At 49.9% G+C, this 21,252-nt stretch overlaps 1 protein-coding gene across 2 annotated transcripts in view; it reads right to left on the bottom strand.

Moving 5' to 3' along the window:
* HYDIN (HYDIN axonemal central pair apparatus protein) overlaps positions 1–21,252 on the bottom strand; it is a 478,199-nt gene that overhangs the window by 431,344 nt on the left and 25,603 nt on the right. For both annotated transcript variants that reach the window (XM_063945857.1, XM_063945858.1), the window contains exon 6: positions 502–701. In XM_063945857.1, coding sequence (XP_063801927.1) covers positions 502–701 — 200 coding nt within the window. The remainder of the gene's footprint in view (positions 1–501; positions 702–21,252) is intronic.

The following is a 21,252-nucleotide window of genomic DNA, read 5'->3' as shown; positions in this document are numbered from 1 at the left end:
GCCGTTTTTTTGCCTCATCGCTGCACAGCGAACGAATGTAGCTAGTGAGCAACTCGGAATGACCACCAATGCTCATTCACCAGATGCGGGGGACGCGCTGCAGATTTACGTGATATCTGTCACTTCTCGTCTAACCATAGCGGTCTAGTAGAGTGGAAATGACCCATGAGTATAGTAAGGTATTAATCAATTTAATAAAATCATTTGATTAGGGATTATGTATTTTTGTTGGGTCGCCCCTTTATAAGCTAAATGCAGCCCAGATTTCATGTTTGGGTAAGAGGGCTTTGGACACTACTCGTCGGGACTAGTTGTACATAGCAGTAGTGTGACATTGACGTACTGATCCATAAAGCCCCCTTCTCAGTGCCGGATATACTCTACAGTTCTCAGTAAATACATTCTGTCTCAGATTAATATGTGCCTGGTCCTGATATGAGGATGTTCTCTACAGAGACCAGATTACTCCGCCCAGACACTGCGTCAGCCTGATTTCCGTACCTCTGCGTTAGGAGCTGGAAGCACGCCTGACGATTCCCAATGTTTCGCACCAGGAGAGTCTTCTGGGAGTTGTACTTGACAGGAGAGACCCGGAAACTTATCTGATCTGGGAAATCCAGCACGGCGCGTGCTCCAATCGCTCGGATGGGAACCACAAACTTCTCCCGCTCGGTAATGCAAATTAACTCATGGAAATAATCCTAGAAGAAGATACACCGTACTGAGAGGGTTCTCATCCTGCTAAACAGTCTTATATTTTCCAAATGACTTTAAATGATTAATGGTAGCGTGTAATAGATTATCGTTGTAAAAATACAACTTAATCGCAACAAGTATAAAAGAAGAAGAGGCAGTGTAAGCTGGATGCACACCAGGCGCACAGGCAGTGAAAGCTGGATGCACACCGGACGCACAGGCAATGAAAGATGGATGCACACCAGACGCACAGGCAATGAAAGATGGATGCACACCAGACGCACAGGCAATGAAAGCTGGATGCACACCGGACGCACAGGCAATGAAAGCTGGATGCACACCGGACGCACAGGCAATAAAAGCTGGATGCACACCAGACGCACAGGCAATGAAAAGATGGATGCACACCGGACGCACAGGCAATGAAAGCTGGATGCACACCGGACACACAGGCAATGAAAGATGGATGCACACCAGACGCACAGGCAATGAAAGCTGGATGCACACCAGACGTACAGGCAATGAAAGCTGGATGCACACCAGACGCACAGGCAATGAAAGCTGGATACACACCGGACGCACAGGCAATGAAAGCTGGATGCACACCGGACGCACAGGCAATGAAAGCTGGATACACACCAGACACACAGGTAATGAAAGATGGATGCACACCGGACACACAGGTAATGAAAGCTGGATGCACACCGGACTCACAGGCAATGAAAGATGGATGCACACCAGACGCACAGGCAATGAAAGATGGATGCACACCGGACACACAGGCAATGAAAGCTGGATGCACACCGGAGGCACAGGCAATGAAAGATGGATACACACCGGACGCACAGGCAATGAAAGCTGGATGCACACCGGACGCACAGGCAATGAAAGATGGATGCACACCGGACGCACAGGCAGTGAAAATAAGAATTTACTTACCGATAATTCTATTTCTCATAGTCCGTAGTGGATGCTGGGGACTCCGTAAGGACCATGGGGAATAGCGGCTCCGCAGGAGACTGGGCACATCTAAAGAAAGCTTTAGGACTAACTGGTGTGCACTGGCTCCTCCCCCTATGACCCTCCTCCAAGCCTCAGTTAGGATACTGTGCCCGGACGAGCGTACACAATAAGGAAGGATTTTGAATCCCGGGTAAGACTCATACCAGCCACACCAAACACACCGTATAACCTGTGATCTGAACCCAGTTAACAGCATGATAACAGAGGAGCCTCTGAAAGATGGCTCACAACAATAATAACCCGATTTTTGTAACAATAACTATGTACAAGTATTGCAGACAATCCGCACTTGGGATGGGCGCCCAGCATCCACTATGGACTATGAGAAATAGAATTATCGGTAAGTAAATTCTTATTTTCTCTAACGTCCTAAGTGGATGCTGGGGACTCCGTAAGGACCATGGGGATTATACCAAAGCTCCCAAACGGGCGGGAGAGTGCGGATGACTCTGCAGCACCAAATGAGAGAGCTCCAGGTCCTCCTCAGCCAGGATATCAATTTTGTAGAATTTTACAAACGTATTTGCTCCTGACCAAGTAGCTGCTCGGCAAAGTTGTAAAGCCGAGACCCCTCGGGCAGCCGCCCAAGATGAGCCCACCTTCCTTGTGGAGTGGGCATTTACAGATTTTTGGCTGTGGCAGGCCTGCCACAGAATGTGCAAGCTGAATTGTACTACAAATCCAACGAGCAATAGTCTGCTTAGAAGCAGGAGCACCCAGCTTGTTGGGTGCACACAGGATAAACAGCGAGTCAGATTTCCTGACTCCAGCCGTCCTGGAAACATATATTTTCAGGGCACTGACAACGTCTAGCAACTTGGAGGCCTCCAAGTCCCTAGTAGCCGCAGGCACCACCAATAGGTTGGTTCAGGTGAGACGCTGAAACCACCTTGGGGAGAAACTGAGGACGAGTCCTCAATTCCGCCCTGTCCGAATGGAAAATCAGATAAGGGCTTTTTCAGGATAAAGCCGCCAATTCTGACACGCGCCTGGCCCAGGCCAGGGCCAACAGCATGACCACTTTCCATGTGAGATATTTTAACTCCACAGATTTAAGTGGTTCAAACCAATGTGACTTTTGGAACCCAAAACTACATTGAGATCCCAAAGTGCCACTGGAGGCACAAAAAGAGGCTGTATATGCAGTACCCCTTTTACAAACGTCTGAACTTCAGGGACTGAAGCTAGTTCTTTTTGGAAGAAAATTGACAGGGCCGAAATTTGAACCTTAATGGACCCCAATTTCAGGCCCATAGACACTCCTGTTTGCAGGAAATGTAGGAATCGACCCAGTTGAATTTCCTCCGTCGGGCCTTACTGGCCTCGCACCACGCAACATATTTTCGCCAATTGCGGTGATAATGTTTTTGCGGTTACATCCTTCCTGGCTTTGATCAGGATAGGGATGACTTCATCCGGAATGCCTTTTTTTCCTTCAGGATCCAGCGTTCAACCGCCATGCCGTCAAACGCAGCCGCGGTAAGTCTTGGAACAGACAGGGTCCTTGCTGGAGCAGGTCCCTTCTTAGAGGTAGAGGCCACGGATCCTCCGTGAGCATCTCTTGAAGTTCCGGTTACCAAGTCCTTCTTGGCCAATCCGGAGCCACGAATATAGTGCTTTCTCCTCTCCATCTTATCAATCTCAGTACCTTGGGTATGAGAGGCAGAGGAGGGAACACATACACTGACTGGTACACCCACGGTGTTACCAGAGCGTCTACAACTATTGCCTGAGGGTCTCTTGACCTGGCGCAATACCTGTCGAGTTTTTTAATCATGTGGACGACTTCTGGGTGAAGTCCCCACTCTCCCGGGTGGAGGTCGTGCTGAGGAAGTCTGCTTCCCAGTTGTCCACTCCCGGAATGAATACTGTTGACAGTGCTATCACATGATTTTCCGCCCAGCGAAGAATCCCTGCAGCTTCTGCCATTGCCCTCCTGCTTCTTGTGCCACCCTGTCTGTTTACGTGGGTGACTGCCATGATGTTGTCCGACTGGATCAACACCGGCTGACCTTGAAGCAGAGGTCTTGCTAAGCTTAGAGCATTGTAAATGGCCCTTAGCTTCAGGATATTTATGTGAAGTGATGTATCCTGGCTTGACCCTAAGCCCTGGATATTCCTTCCCTGTGTGACTGCTCCCCAGCCTTGCAGGCTGGCATCCGTGGTCACCAGGACCCAGTCCTGAATGCCGAATCTGCGGCCCTCTAGAAGATGAGCACTCTGCAACCACCACAGGATGGATACCCTTGTCCTTGGTGACAGGGTTATCCGCTGATGCATCTGAAAATGCGACCCGGACCATTTGTCCAGTAGGTTCCACTGGAAAGTTCTTGCGTGGAATCTAACGAATGGGATTGCTTCGTAGGAAGCCACCATTTTTACCCAGAACCCTTGTGCATTGATGCACTGAGACTTGGTTCGGTTTTAGGAGGTTCCTGACTAGCTCGGATAACTCCCTGGCTTTCTCTTCCGGGAGAAACACCTTTTTTCTGGACTGTGTCCAGGAACATCCCTAGGAAACAGAAGACAAGTCGTCGGAACCAGCTGCGATTTTGGAATATTGAGAATCCAATCGTGCTGCCGCAACACTACCTGAGATAGTGCTACACCGACTTCCAACTGTTCCCTGGATCTTACCCTTATCAGGGAATCGTCCAAGTAAGGGATAACTAAAATTCCCTTCCTTCGAAGGGATATCATTTCGGCCATTACCTTGGTAAAGACCCGGGGTGCCGTGGACCATCCCTACGGCAGCGTCTGAACTGATAGTGACAGTTCTGTACCATAACCTGAGGTACCCTTGGTGAGAAGGGTAAATTTTGACATGAAGGTAAGCATCCTTGATGTCCCGAGACATCATGTAGTCCCCTTCTTCCAGGTTCGCAATCACTGCTCTGAGTGACTCAATCTTGAATTTGAACCTCTGTATGTAAGTGTTCAAAGATTTTTGATTTTAGATTTAGAATCGGTCTCACCGAGCCGTCTGGCTTCGGTACCACAATAGTGTGGAATAATACCCCGTTCCTTGTTGCAGGAGGGGTACCTTGATTATCACCTGCTGGGAATACAGCTTGTGAATGGCTTCCAAAACTGCCTCCCTGTCAGAGGGAGACGTCGGTAAAGCCGACTTTTGGAAACGGCGAGGGGGAGACGTCTCGAATTTCAATATGTACCCTTGAGATATTACCTGAAGGATCCAGGGGTCTACTTGCGAGTGAGCCCACTGCGCACTGAAATTCATTGAGAACGGGCCCCCACCGTGCCTGAGCTTGTAAGGCCCTAGCGTCATACTGAGGGCTTTGCAGAGGCGGGAAAGGATTTCTGTTCCTGGGAACTGGGTAATCTCTTCAGCCTTTTTCCTCTCCCTCTGTCACGAGCAGAAAAGAGGAACCTTTTGTCCGCTTGCCAACAAAGGACTGCGCCTGATAATACGGCGTCTTATTTTGAGAGGCGACCTGGGGTACAAACGTGGATTTCCCAGTTGTTGCCGTGGCCACCAGGTCTAAAAGACCGACCCCAAATGTCCCCTTTCAAAGGCAATACTTTCAAATGCCGTTTGGAATCCGCATCACCTGACCATTTTACTGGTAGAATTGGACAACGCACTTATACTTGATGCCAGTCGGCAAATATTCCGCTGTGCATCATGCATATATAGAAATGCATCTTTTAAATGCTCTATAGGCAATAATATACTATCCTTATCTAGGATATCAATATTTCCAGTCAGGGAATCCGACCATGCCAACCCAGCACTGCACCTCCAGGCTGAGGCGATTGCTGGTCGCAGTATAACACCAGTATGTGTGTGAATACATTTTTGGATACCCTCCTGCTTTCTATCAGCAGGATCCTTAAGGGCGGCCATCTCATGAGAGGGTAGAGCCCTTGTTCTTACAAGCGTGTGAGCGCCTTATCCCCCCTAGGGGGTGTTTCCCAACGCACCCTAACCTCTGGCGGGAAAGGGTATACAGCCAATACTTTTTAAGAAATTATCAATTGTTATCGGGGGGAAACCCACGCATCATCACACACCTCATTTTATTTCTCAGATTCAGGAAAACTACAGGTAGTTTTTCCCTCACCGAACATAATACCCCTTTTTGGTGGTACTCGTATTATCAGAAATGTATAAAACATTTTCCATTGTCTCAATCATGTAACGTGTGGCCCTACTGGAAATCACGGTTGTCTCTTCACCGTCGACACTGGAGTCAGTATCCGTGTCGGCGTCTGTATCTGCCATCTGAGGTAACGGGCGCTTTAGAGCCCCTGACGGCCTATGAGACGTCTGGACAGGCACAAGCTGAGTAGCCGGCTGTCTCATGTCAACCACTGGATTTTTTTTATACAGAGCTGACACTGTCACGTAATTTTCAACAGTACATCCACTCAGGTGTCGACCCCCTAGGTGGTGACATCACTGTTACAGACACTCTGCTCCGTCTCCACATCATTTTTTCTCCTCATACATGTCGACACAAACGTACCGACACACAGCACACACACAGGGAATGCTCTGATAGAGGACAGGACCCCACTAGCCCTTTGGGGAGACAGAGGGAGAGTATGCCAGCACACACCAGAGCGCTATATATATATATACAGGGATAACCTTATATAAGTGTTTTTCCCCTTATAGCTGCTGTATGTTTTAATACTGCGCCTAATTAGTGCCCCCCTATCTTTTTTTTAACCCTTTCTGTAGTGTAGTGACTACAGGGAAGAGCCAGGGAGCTTCCCTCCAACTGAGCTGTGAGGGAAAATGGCGCCAGTGTGCGGAGGAGATAGGCTCCGCCCCCTTTTCGGCGGCCTTATCTCCCGTTTTTCTGTATATTCTGGCAGGGGTTAAATGCATCCATATAGCCCAGGAGCTATATGTGATGTATTTTTTTTGCCATGTAAGGTATTTTTATCATGTTTTATTGCGTCTCAGGGCGCCCCCCCCAGCGCCCTGCACCCTCAGTGACCGGAGTATGAAATGTGCTGAGAGCAATGGCGCACAGCTGCAGTGCTGTGCGCTACCTTATTGAAGACAGGAACGTCTTCTGCCGCCGATTTTTCCGGACCTCTTCGCTCTTCTGGCTCTGTAAGGGGGCCGGCGGCGCGGCTCCGGGACCCATCCAGGCTGGGCCTGTGATCGTCCCTCTGGAGCTAATGTCCAGTAGCCAAGAAGCCCAATCCACTCTGCACGCAGGTGAGTTCGCTTCTTCTCCCCTTAGTCCCTCGATGCAGTGAGCCTGTTGCCAGCAGGTCTCACTGAAAATAACAAACCTAAACTAAAACTTTCACTAAGAAGCTCAGGAGAGCCCCTAGTGTGCACCCTTCTCGTCGGGCACATAAATCTAACTGAGGCTTGGAGGAGGGTCATAGGGGGAGGAGCCAGTGCACACCAGTTAGTCCTAAAGCTTTCTTTAGATGTGCCCAGTCTCCTGCGGAGCCGCTATTCCCCATGGTCCTTACGGAGTCCCCAGCATCCACTTAGGACGTTAGAGAAAGCTGGATACACACCGGACGCACAGGCAATGAAAGCTGGATGCACACCGGACGCACAGGCAATGAAAGCTGGATGCACACCAGACGCACAGGCAATGAAAGATGGATGCACACCAGACGCACAGGCAATGAAAGCTGGATGCACACCAGACGCACAGGCAATGAAAGCTGGATGCACACCGGAAGCACAGGCAATGAAAGATGGATGCACACCGGACACACAGGCAATGAAAGATGGATGCACACCGGACGCACAGGCAATGATAGCTGGATGCACACCGGACGCACAGGCAATGAAAGCCGGATGCACACCGGACGCACAGGCAGTGAAAGCTGGATGCACACCGGACGCACAGGCAATGAAAGATGGATGCACACCGGACGCACAGGCAATGAAAGATGGATGCACACCGGACGCACAGGCAATGAAAGATGGATGCACACCAGACGCACAGGCAATGAAAGATGGATGCACACCAGACGCACAGGCAATGAAAGATGGATGCACACCGGACGCACAGGCAATGAAAGATGGATGCACACCAGACGCACAGGCAATGAAAGATGGATGCACACCAGACGCACAGGCAATGAAAGCTGGATGCACACCAGACACACAGGCAATGAAAGCTGGATGCACACCAGACACACAGGCAATGAAAGATGGATGCACACCGGACACACAGGTAATGAAAGCTGATGCACACCGGACACACAGGCAATGAAAGCTGGATGCACACCAGAAACACAGGTAATGAAAGCTGAATGCACACCAGACGCACAGGCAATGAAAGATGGATGCACACCGGACGCACAGGCAATGAAAGATGGATGCACACCAGACGCACAGGCAATGAAAGATGGATGCACACCAGACGCACAGGCAATGAAAGCTGGATGCACACCAGACACACAGGCAATGAAAGCTGGATGCACACCAGACGCACAGGCAATGAAAGCTGGATGCACACCAGACACACAGGCAATGAAAGCTGGATGCACACCAGACACACAGGCAATGAAAGCTGGATGCACACCGGACGCACAGGCAATGAAAGATGGATGCACACCAGACGCACAGACAATGAAAGCTGGATGCACACCAGACGCACAGGCAATGAAAGATGGATGCACACCAGACGCACAGGCAATGAAAGATGGATGCACACCAGACGCACAGGCAATGAAAGCTGGATGCACACCGGACGCACAGGCAATGAAAGCTGGATGCACACCGGACGCACAGGCAATGAAAGATGGATGCACACCGGACGCACAGGCAATGAAAGCTGGATGCACACCGGACGCACAGGCAATGAAAGCTGGATGCACACCGGACGCACAGGCAGTGAAAGCTGGATGCACACCGGACGCACAGGCAATGAAAGATGGATGCACACCGGACGCACAGGCAATGAAAGATGGATGCACACCAGACGCACAGGCAATGAAAGATGGATGCACACCAGACGCACAGGCAATGAAAGATGGATGCACACCGGACGCACAGGCAATGAAAGATGGATGCACACCAGACGCACAGGCAATGAAAGATGGATGCACACCAGACGCACAGGTAATGAAAGCTGGATGCACACCAGACACACAGGCAATGAAAGATGGATGCACACCAGACGCACAGGTAATGAAAGCTGGATGCACACCAGACACACAGGCAATGAAAGCTGGATGCACACCAGACGCACAGGTAATGAAAGCTGGATGCACACCAGACACACAGGCAATGAAAGCTGGATGCACACCAACAGATCTGCCAGAGAACCAGAATGATCCCCATAACACCAGGTGTGGAGCATACACACTACACTGTGGGGCAAATGTACTAAGCCTTGGAGAGAGATAAACATGAGAGGTGTAAACTACACTCTAATCAGCTCCTGTAATTTTTCAAACACAGTGTGTAATAATAAGATTTTACTCACCGGTAAATCTATTTCTCGTAGTCCGTAGTGGGTGCTGGGACTCAGTAAGGACCATGGGGATTAGCGGCTCCGCAGGAGACTGGGCACAACTAAAGAAAGATTTAGGACTACCCGGTGTGCACTGGCTCCTCCCTCTATGACCCTCCTCCAGACCTCAGTTAGGATACTGTGCCCGGAAGAGCTGACACAATAAGGAAGGATTTTGAATCCCGGGTAAGACTCATACCAGCCACACCGTATAACTCGTGATACTATACCCAGTTAACAGTATGAAATATAACTGAGCCTCTCAACAGATGGCTCAACAATAACCCTTTAGTTAGGCAATAACTATAAACAAGTATTGCAGACAATCCGCACTTGGGATGGGCGCCCAGCATCCACTACGGACTACGAGAAATAGATTTACCGGTGAGTAAAATCTTATTTTCTCTGACGTCCTAGTGGATGCTGGGACTCCGTAAGGACCATGGGGATTATACCAAAGCTCCCAAACGGGCGGGAGAGTGCGGATGACTCTGCAGCACCGAATGAGAGAACTTCTAGGTCCTCCTCAGCCAGGGTATCAAACTTGTAGATGTTTTAACCCGACCAAGTAACAGCTCGGCAAAGTTGTAAAGCCGAGACCCCTCGGGCAGCCGCCCAAGAAGAGCCCACTTTCCTCGTGGAATGGGCTTTTACAGATTTAGGGTGCGGCAGTCCAGCCGCAGTATGTGCAAGTTGAATCGTGCTACAGATCCAGTGAGCAATCGTCTGCCTAGAAGCAGGAGCACCCAGCTTGTTGGGTGCATACAGGAGAAATAGCGAGTCAGTTTTCCTGACTCCAGCTGCCCTGGAAACATATACTTTTCAGGGCCCTGACTACGTCCAGTAACTTGGAATCCTCCAAGTCCCAAGTAGCCGCAGGCACCACAATAGGTTGGTTCACATGAAAAACTGATACCACCTTAGGAAGGAATTGGGAACGAGTCCTCAATTCCGCCTTATCCATATAAAATACAGATAAGGGCTTTTGTATAACAAAGCCGCCAATTCTGATACACGCCTGGCCGACGCCAAGGCCCACAGAATGACCACTTTCCACGTGAGGTATTATAGCTCCACGGATTTAAGTGGCTCAACCCAATGCGACTTCAGGAAATCCAACACCACGTTGAGATCCCACGGTGCCACTGGAGGCACAAACCGGGGCTGACTATGCAGCACTCCCTTAACAAAAGTCTGAACTTCAGGCAGTGAAGCCAGGTCAATTTTGGAAGAAAATCGATAGAGCCGAAATCTGGACCTTAATGGAACCCAATTTTAGGCCCATAGTCACCTCTGACTGTAGGAAGTGCAGAAATCGACCTAGCTGAAATTTCTCCTTTGGGGCCTTCCTGGCCTCACAGTACGCAACATATTTCCGCCATATGCGGTGATAATGGTTTGCGTTCACTTCTTTCCTAGCTTTAAATAGCGTAGGGATAACTTCCTCCGGAATTCCCTTTTCTTCAGGATCCGGCGTTCAACCGCCATGCCGTCCAACGCAGCCGCGGTACGTCTTGGAACAGACAGGCCCCCTGCTGCAGCAGGTCCTGTCTGAGCGGCAGAGGCCATGGGTCCTCTGAGATCATTTCTTGGAGTTCTGGTTACCAAGCTCTTCTTGGCCAACCCGGAACAATGAGTATAGTTCTTACTCCTCTCCTTCTTATTATTCTCATTACCCTGGGTAAGAGAGGCAGAGAAGGGAACACATACACCGACTGGTACACCCACGGTGTTACCAGAGCGTCCACAGCTATCGCCTGAGGGTCCTTGACCTGGCGCAATATCTTTGTATCTTTTGTTGAGGCGGGACGCCATCATGTCCACCTGTGGCCTTTCCCAACGGTGTACAATCATTTGGAAGACTTCTGGATGAAGTCCCCACTCTCCCGGGTGGAGGTCGTGTCTTCTGAGAAAGTCTGCTTCTCAGTTGTCCACTCCGGGAATGAACACTGCTGACAGTGCTAACACATGATTTTCCGCCCATCGGAGAATCCTTGTGGCTTCTGCCATCGCCATCCTGCTTCTTGTGCCGCCCTGTCGGTTTACATGAGCGACCGCCGTGATGTTGTCTGACTGGATCAGCACCGGCCGGTGTTGAAGCAGGGTCTAGCCTGACTTAGGGCATTGTAAATGGCCCTTAGTTCCAGAATATTTATGTGTAGGGAAGTCTCCTGACTTTTCCATAGCCTTGGAAGTTTCTTCCCTGTGTGACTGCCCCCCAGCCTCGAAAGCTGGCATCCGTGGTCACCAGGACCCAGTCCTGTATGCCGAATCTGCGGCCCCCTAGAAGATGAGCACTCTGCAGCCACCACAACAGCGACACCCTGGCCCTTGGAGACAGGGTTATCCGCCGATGCATCTGAAGATGCGACCCGGACCACATGTCCAACAGATCCCACTGGAAAATCCTTGCATGGGACCTGGCGAATGGAATTTCTTCGTAAGAAGCTACCATCTTTCCCAGGGCTCGCGTGCATTGATGTACCGACACCTGTATACGTATTAGGAGGTCTCTGTCTAGAGACAACAACTCCTTGGACTTCTCCTCCGGGAGAAACCCTTTTTATCCTGTTCTGTGTCCAGAACCATACCCAGGAACAGTAGACGTGTCGTAGGAACCAGCTGCGACTTTGGAATATTCAGAATCCAGCCGTGCTGTTGTAGCACTTCCCGAGATAGTGCTACTCCGACGAACAACTGCTCCCTGGACCTCGCCTTTATAAGGAGATCGTCCAAGTACGGGATAATTATTTCGGCCATTACCTTGGTAAATACCTCGGTGCCGGGGACAGACCAACGGCAACGTCTGGAATTGGTAATGACAATCCTGTACCACAATTTTGAGGTACTCCTGGTGAAGAGGGTAAATAGGGACATGCAGGTAAGCATCCTTGATGTCCAGTGATACCATGAAATTCTCCAGGCTTGCAATAATCGCCCTGAGCGATTCCATTTTGAACTTGAACTTTCGTATATAAGTGTTCAAGGCTTTCCATTGTAGAATGGGTCTCACCGAACCGTCTGGTTTCGGTACCACAACATTTTGGAATAGTAACCCCGGCCTTGTTGAAGGAGGGGTACCTTGATTTCACCTGCTGGAAGTACAGCTTGTGAATTGCCGCCAGTACTACCTTTCTCCGAGGGCAGCAGGCAAGGCTGATGTGAGGTAACGGCGAGGGGGAGTCGCCTCGAACTCCAGCCTGTATCCCTGTGATACTATTTGCAGAACCTAGGGATCCACCTCTGGGCAAGCACACTGGTCCCTGAAGTTCCCGAGACGCGCCCCTACCGCACCTGTCTCCACCTGTGGAGCCCCAGCGTCATGCGGTGGACTCAGAGGAAGCGGGGGAAGATTTTTGATCCTGGGAACTGGCTGCTGGTGCAGCTTTTTCCTTCTTCCCTTGTCTCTGTGCAGAAAGGAAGCGCCTTTGACCCGCTTGCTTTTCTGAAGCCGAAAGGACTGTACCTAAAAATACGGTGCTTTCTTAGGCTGTGAGGAAACCTAAGGTAAAAAAATTTCTTCCCAGCTGTTGCTGTGGATACGAGGTCCCAGAGACCATCCCCAAACAATTCCTCACCCTTATAAGGCAGAATCTCCATGTGCCTTTTACAGGCAGCATCACCTGTCCACTGCCGGGTTTCTAATACCCTCCTGGCAGAATGGACATTGCATTAATTCTGGATGCCAGCCGGCAAATATCCCTCTGTGCATCCTTTATATATAAGACGACGTCTTTGATATGCTCTATGTTAGCAAACTATTATCCCTGTCTTAGAGTATTAATATTATCTGACAGGGTATCAGACCACGCTGCAGCAGCACTATTTATGCTGAGGCAATTGCAGGTCTCAGTATATAACCTGAGTGTGTATATACAGACTTCAGGATAGCCTCCTGCTTTTTATCAGCAGGCTCCTTCAAGGTGGCCGTATCCTAAGACGGTAGTGCCACCTTTTTTGACAAACGTGTGAGCGCCTTATCCACCCTAGGGGATATCTCCCAACGTGACCTATCCTCTGGCGGGAAAGGGTACGCCATCAGTAACTTTTTAGAAATTACCAGTTTCTTATCGGGGGAACCCACGCTACTTTACACACTTCATTCATTCATCTGATGGGGGAACAAAACACTGGCTGCTTTTTCTCCCCAAAAATAAAACCCCTTTTATGTGGTACTTGGGTTCATGTCAGAAATGCGTAACACATTTTTCATTGCCGAGATCATGTAACGGATGTTCCTAGTGGATTGTGTATATGTCTCAACCTCGTCGACACTGGAGTCAGACTCCGTGTCGACATCTGTGTCTGCCATCTGAGGTAACGGGCGTTTTTTGAGCCCCTGATGGCCTTTGAGACGCCTGGGCAGGCGCGGGCTGAGAAGCCGGCTGTCCCACAGCTGTTACGTCATCCAGCCTTTTATGTAAGGAGTTGACATTGTCGGTTAATACCTTCCACCTATCCATCCACTCTGGTGTCGGCCCCACAGGGGGCGACATCCCATTTATCGGCCTCTGCTCCACCTCCACGTAACCTTCCTCATCCAACATGTCGACACAGCCGTACCGACACACCGCACACACACAGGGAATGCTCTGACTGAGGACAGGACCCCACAAAGTCCTTTGGGGAGACAGAGAGAGAGTATGCCAGCACACACCAGAGCACTATATAAAACAGGGATACACACTACACAGTGATTTTACCCCTTATAGCTGCTTATATATCACAGATTGCGCCTAAATTTAGTGCCCCCCCCTCTCTTTTTTACCCTATGTAGTCTGGAACTGCAGGGGAGAGCCTGGGGAGCGATCCTTCCAGCGGAGCTGTGAGGGAAAATGGCGCCAGTGTGCTGAGGGAGATAGCCCCGCCCCTTTTCCGGCGGGCTTCTCCCGCTTTTTTTATACAGTTATGGCAGGGGATTTTACACATATATAGTCTTAAAGGCTATATTATGTGTTAATTTGCCAAGTAAGGTACTTATATTGCAGCCCAGGGCGCCCTCCCCCAGCGCACTGCACCCATCAGTGACCGGAGTGTGAGGTGTACATGAGGAGCAATGGCGCACAGCTGCAGTGCTGTGCGCTACCTTGGAGAAGACAGAAGTCTTCTGCCGCCGATTTTCCGGAACACTTCTTGCTTCCTGCTCTGTAAGGGGGACGGCGGCGCGGCTCCGGGAACGAACACCAAGGTCGGGTCCTGCGGTCGATCCCTCTGGAGCTAATGGTGTCCAGTAGCCTAAGAAGCCCAAACTACCACCTGTTAGGTAGGTTCGCTTCTTCTCCCCTTAGTCCCTCGATGCAGTGAGCCTGTTGCCAGCAGATCTCACTGTAAAATAAAAAACTTAAAATATACTTTCTTTCTAGGAGCTCAGGAGAGCCCCTAGTGTGCATCCAGCTCAGCCGGGCACAAGAATCTAACTGAGGTCTGGAGGAGGGTCTTAGTGGGAGGAGCCAGTGCACACCAGGTAGTCCCAAAGCTTTCTTTAGTTGTGCCCAGTCTCCTGCGGAGCCGCTAATCCCCATGGTCCTTACGGCGTCCCAGCATCCACTTAGGACGTCAGAGAAATGATAGTTAGCAGCTGATTGGCTGGTACTTTATCTCTCCAAGGCTTAGTACATAGACCCCTTTGTTTTAAACAATCACCTGGGTTTATTTACAATGTGGGTGATTCAGATCAGAATGTAGCACATCTACGATCAGCTTCTCTGACATGCGGGGGGACGCCCAGCACAGGGCTATTCCGCCCCACATGTCAGGCCCCTCCCCCAGCGCGTGAGTACGGGTGAGAAAGCATGGCTCGGCTGCGCTGGCAGGCGGCTACCCGCAGGCAGAGGTGATCGCACCAGTGGGATGTTTTCGCATCTCACTGGGTGTTACTGGGTGGGTGCGCACTCCAGAAAGGGCTTCAGGCTGCGATCGCGGGTGTACCAACGATTGGGTCTGAATTAAGCCCAAAGTGTTGCTGATCATGTTTATACCTGAAATGTAGAAGGGCAATGATTAACACGGCACGCCGCCTTTCAGGCATAAACACCATCAGTATCGCCGGGATTTACACGTCGGAAATAAACCTCCTGGACTTCAAACCGTTGAGGTGACTTTTTATATGCAGGATGGGCCGATGTTTATACACAGTACATGCAGAATTATGATTTTATTTATTACCACTTATTTATAGCGCTCACATATTCCGCAGCACTGTACAGAGAATTTTTGCCCATTCACATCAGTCCCTGCCCCAGTGGAGCTTACACTCTATGGGGTAAATGTAATACCCTCCGTTACGGGGGAGAAGAGGTATCAGCGCACGTTATGTGCACCTATAGCGCTTCTCCGCCATGTGTGACAGCTGCGGTGCCGCCTCCGTCCATATTGGCGCTGCTATCTAACAGATAACACGGCGATATGAGGGGGCATTGCCTGAACTGACCGTTCTGACCATATCTCCACAGCAGGGACAGGAAGCTTTCATTCCCCCGCTTCAGCAGACAAGATGTTTATACATATATTTCTATGATGTCACTTCCTGCTTCGGCTCGGTAATGGGGAGAAGCAGGAAGTGTTATAGGGGCGCGATCCATACCTCTATAATACATCTACCCCTATATTCCCTATGGGTTGGGTATGGGTGACCGGCGTATGGGTCACCATATCGACACCGGCATCCCAGGGTTTAGAATGACGGCGAGGGGCGAGCGCAATGAAGCCCCTTGGGGGTTTGGTGGCGACCACAGGTTATTCCCACTCTATGGGTGTCGTGGGCACCCACGACTGGGAATAGTCCCTGTTAGTTGGCATGCCGACCGTCGTGATTTTGAGGGGTCGGGATGCAAGCGTCGGCATTCGGTCACATAACTACATCTCTCCCCTACCACACGTACACGCACACACATTCACGTTAGGGTTCATTTAGCTCCACCAGTTTATTTTCAGACTGTGGGAGGAAATGTAGAGTACCCGGAGGAAACCCACACAAGCACAGGGAGAATATACAAACTCCACACTGACAGTCTTCTCAGCCTTGCCGGCTCCTTGTGCATGGAGATCTATGGTGAAAGGTGCTCCTGAGCAGTTTCCTCTTCAATAATGCATAGTAATCTCAGACACGAAATGCGGCAACTGCTCTTGGTGGCAGCCGTGGCCCCAGAGCCACACTAGGCAGATCCCACATCCAGATTGTGCCACAAGCAGCAGCTCAGAGGCGGCTTCCTCTCATTAGACTACACAGACAGGATTCTGCCGCAGCAGGGAAAGGAAGGGACCTTCTCCTTAATTCCCATCCTCCGACATAAGCTAACCCCTAACCCAAACACTGTACCCTCTGCAAGCCCCACTTTCCCTCTATCCTCTGCTGGTAATATTACCCATCTGATCCGGATAACAGCGCCCCCTCTCTCCTGCAGCCAATCAGTGCGCTCTTTATATAGACCAGGTGTAGTCCCAACCTGTCCAATCTCACAGCTGCCCTCCCCATCCATGAGAGTGCCTCCGGTATGCTAACCATTCTATTACACATCACGGTAGCCTGCCACTAGGGGGCAGCTCTGTAAACTGCTCTCACAACCTAAGGTCAGCAAACCCTGTATAAGACCAACATCACCATTCTGCAGAACCGGCTCATCCGTCATATAACCAAGGCTCCAGCCTAAGGCCTGAGTGGCCCGAATTACCCTAACCAACTTTTCTGGGTCTTGTAGTTTATTAACCGAGGGCCCAGATTATATAACTGGTTTCTATGTGTTGTTTTTAATAAACAAGGAGGCCCTACCCATGATCCTGCCCGGGGCTCCTGGAGGCTTAATGGGGCTGTGCAGTCATGTATCCATCAGACTCAGTACTAGCAATGAGCTAAGACCTTGCTAATGAGAAACAGAAGCAGCCTGCACTACACAGAGCCTGGTGTGGCTTATATAACACTCGCTGCCGCCCCCACGCCCCAGGACGCCCATGATGGCAGGACCAGAAAATAAGAATTTACTTACCGATAATTCTATTTCTCGGAGTCCGTAGTGGATGCTGGGGTTCCTGAAAGGACCATGGGGAATAGCGGCTCCGCAGGAGACAGGGCACAAAAAGTAAAGCTTTAGGATCAGGTGGTGTGCACTGGCTCCTCCCCCTATGACCCTCCTCCAAGCCAGTTAGGTACTGTGCCCGGACGAGCGTACACAATAAGGGAGGAATTTTGAATCCCGGGTAAGACTCATACCAGCCACACCAATCACACCGTACAACTTGTGATCTAAACCCAGTTAACAGTATGATAACAGCGGAGCCTCTGAAAAGATGGCTCACAACAATAATAACCCGATTTTTGTAACTATGTACAAGTATTGCAGATAATCCGCACTTGGGATGGGCGCCCAGCATCCACTACGGACTCCGAGAAATAGAATTATCGGTAAGTAAATTCTTATTTTCTCTATCGTCCTAGTGGATGCTGGGGTTCCTGAAAGGACCATGGGGATTATACCAAAGCTCCCAAACGGGCGGGAGAGTGCGGATGACTCTGCAGCACCGAATGAGAGAACTCCAGGTCCTCTTTTGCCAGGATATCAAATTTGTAGAATTTTACAAACGTGTTCTCCCCTGACCACGTAGCTGCTCGGCAGAGTTGTAATGCCGAGACCTCTCGGGCAGCCGCCCAAGATGAGCCCACCTTCCTTGTGGAATGGGCCTTAACCGATTTAGACTGTGGCAGGCCTGCCTCAGAATGTGCAAGTTGAATTGTGTTACAAATCCAACGAGCAATCGCCTGCTTAGAAGCAGGCGCACCCAACTTGTTGGGTGCATACAGTATAAACAGCGAGTCAGATTTTCTGACTCCAGCTGTCCTGGAACATATTTTCAGGGCCCTGACAACTCCTAGCAACTTGGAGTCCTCCAAGTCCCTAGTAGGTGCAAGGCACCACAATAAGCTGGTTCAGGTGAAACACTGACACCACCTTAGGGAGAGAACTGGGGACGAGTCCGCAGCTCTGCCCTGTCCGAATGGACAAACAGATATGGGCTTTTTTGAGAAAAAACCACCAATTTGACACTCGCCTGGTCCAGGCCAGGGCCAAGAGCATGGTCACTTTTTATGTGAGATGCTTCAAATCCACATATTTGACTGGTTTTAAACCAATGTGATTTGAGGAATCCCAGAACTACGTTGAGATCCCACAGTGCCACTGGAGGCACAAAAAAGGGGTTTGTATATGCAATACTCCCTTGACAAACTTCTGGACTTCAGGAACTGAAGCCAATTCTTTCTGGAAGAAAATTTACAGGGCCGAATTTGAACCTTAATGGACCCCAATTTGAGGCCCATAGACACTCCTGTTTTCAGGAAATGCAGGAAACGACCGAGTTGAAATTTCTTTGTGGGCCTTCCTGGCCTCACACCACGCAACATATTTTCGCCACACGTGGTGATAATGTTGTGCGGTCACCTCCTTTCTGGCTTTGACCAGGGTAGGAATGTCCTCTTCCGGAATGCCTTTTTTCCCTTAGGATCCGGCTTTCCATCGCCATGCCGACAAACGCAGCTGCGGTAAGTCTTGGAACAGACATGGTACTTGCTGAAGCAAGTCCCTTCTTAGCGGCAGAGGCCATAAGACCTCTGTAAGCATCTCTTGAAGTTCCGGGTACCAAGTCCTTCTTGGCCAATCCGGAGCCATGAGTATAGTTCTTACTCCTCTACGTCTTATAATTCTCAGCACCTTAGGTATGAGAAGCAGAGGAGGGAACACATACACCGACTGGTACACCCACGGTGTTACCAGAACGTCCACATCTATTGCCTGAGGGTCTCTTGACCTGGCGCAATACCTGTCCCGTTTTTTGTTCAGACGGGACGCCATCATGTCCACCTTTGGTATTTCCCAACGGTTTACAATCATGTGGAAAAAACTTCTCAATGAAGTTTCCACTCTCCCGGGTGGAGGTCGTGCTGAGGAAGTCTGCTTCCCAGTTTCCATTCCCGGGATGAAAAACTGCTGACAGTGTTATCACATGATTTTCCGCCCAGCGAAAAGTCCTTGCAGTTTCTGCCATTGCCCTCCTGCTTCTTGTGTCGCCCTGTCTGTTTACGTGGGCGACTGCCGTGATGTTTTTCCCACTGGATCAATACCGGCTGACCTTGAAGCAGAGGTCTTGCTAAGCTTAGAGCATTATAAATTTACCCTTAGCTCCAGTATATTTATGTGGAGAAAAGTCTCCAGACTTGATCACACTCCCTGGAAATTTTTTCCTTGTGTGACTGCTCCCCAGCCTCTCAGGCTGGGCTCCGTGGTTACCAGCATCCAATCCTGAATGCCGAATCTGCTGCCCTCTAGAAGATGAGCACTCTATAACCACCACAGGAGAGACACCCTTGTCCTTGGATATTGGGTTATCCGCTGATGCATCTGAAGATGCGATCCGGACCATTTGTCCAGCAGATCCCACTGAAAAGTTCTTACGTGAAATCTGCCGAATGGAATTGCTTCGTAGGAAGCCACCATTTTTACCAGGACCCTTGTGCAATGATGCACTGTTTTTAGGAGGTTCCTGACTTGCTCGGATAACTCCCTGGCTTTCTCTTCCGGGAGAAACACCTTTTTCTGGACTGTGTCCAGAATCATCCCTAGGCACAGCAGACGTGTCGTCGGGATCAGCTGCGATTTTGGAATATTTAGAATCCACCCGTGCTGATTGTAGCAGTATCCGAGATAGTGCTACTCCGACCTCCAACTGTTCCCTGGACTATGCCCCTATCAGGAGATCGTCCAAGTAAGGGATAATTAAGACGCCTTTTCTTCGAAGAAGAATCATCAATTCGGCCATTACCTTGGTAAAGACCCCAGGGTGCCGTGGACAATCCAAACGGCAGCGTCTGAAACTGATAGTGACAGTTCTGCACCACGAACCTGAGGTACCCTTAGTGAGAAGGGCAAATTTGGGACATAGAGGTAAGCATCCCTGATGTCCCGGGACACTATATAGTCCCCTTATTCCTGGTTCGTTATCACTGCTCTGAGTGACTTCATCTTAATTTGAACCTTTGTAAGTGTTCAAAAAAAAATTTTTAGAATAAGTCTCACCTAGCCTTCTGGCTTCAGTACCACAATATAGTGTGGAATAATACCCCTTTTCTGTAGTAGGAGGGGTAATTTAATTATCACCTGCTGGGAATACAGCTTGTGAATTTTTTCCCATACTACCTCCTTGTCGGAGGGAGACTTGGTAAAGCAGACTTCAGGAGCCTGCGAAGGGGAAACGTCTCGACATTTCCATCTGTACCCCCGGGATACTACTTGTAGGATCCAGGGGTCCTGTACGGTCTCAGCGCCATGCTGAGAACTTGTCAGACGCGGTGGAACGCTTCTGTTCCTGGGAATGGGCTGCCTGCTGCAGTCTTCTTCCCTTTCCTCTATCCCTGGGCAGATATGATCTTATAGGGACGAGAGGACTGAGGCTGAAAAGACGGTGTCTTTTTCTGCAGAGATGTGACTTAGGGTAAAAAACGGTGGATTTTCCAGCAGTTGCCGTGACCACCAGGTCCGATGGACCGACCCCAAACAAGTCCTCTTCCTGTATACGGCCATACTGTGCCGTTTGGAATCTGCATCACCTGACCACTGTCGTGTCCATAACATCTTCTGGCAGTTATGGACATCGCGTTTATTCATGATGCCAGAGTGCAAATATCCCTCTGTGCATCTCGCATATATAGAAATGCTCTATAGTCAATAAAATACTGTCCCTGTCAAGGGTATCAATATTTTTAGTCAGGGAATCCGACCAAGCCACCCTAGCTCTGCACATCCAGGCTGAGGCGATCGCTGGCCGCAGTATAACACCAGTATGTGTGTATATACTTTTTATTATATTTTCCAGCCTTGTCAGCTGGTCCTTGAGGACGGCCCTATCTATAGACGGTACCGCCACTTGTTTTGATAAGCGTGTGAGCGCCTTATCCACCTTAAAGGGTGTTTCCCAACGCGCCCTAACTTCTGGCGGGAAAGGGTATACCGCCCATAATTTTCTATCGGGGGGAACCCACGCATCATCACACACTTTATTTAATTTATCTGATTCAGGAAAA

The sequence above is a fragment of the Pseudophryne corroboree genome, chromosome 11 (genome assembly GCF_028390025.1).
Source record: "Pseudophryne corroboree isolate aPseCor3 chromosome 11, aPseCor3.hap2, whole genome shotgun sequence".
Taxonomy (NCBI): domain Eukaryota; kingdom Metazoa; phylum Chordata; class Amphibia; order Anura; family Myobatrachidae; genus Pseudophryne; species Pseudophryne corroboree.
Note: the sequence above shows the minus strand (reverse complement) of the source record. Positions and strands in the feature narration are given on the sequence as shown.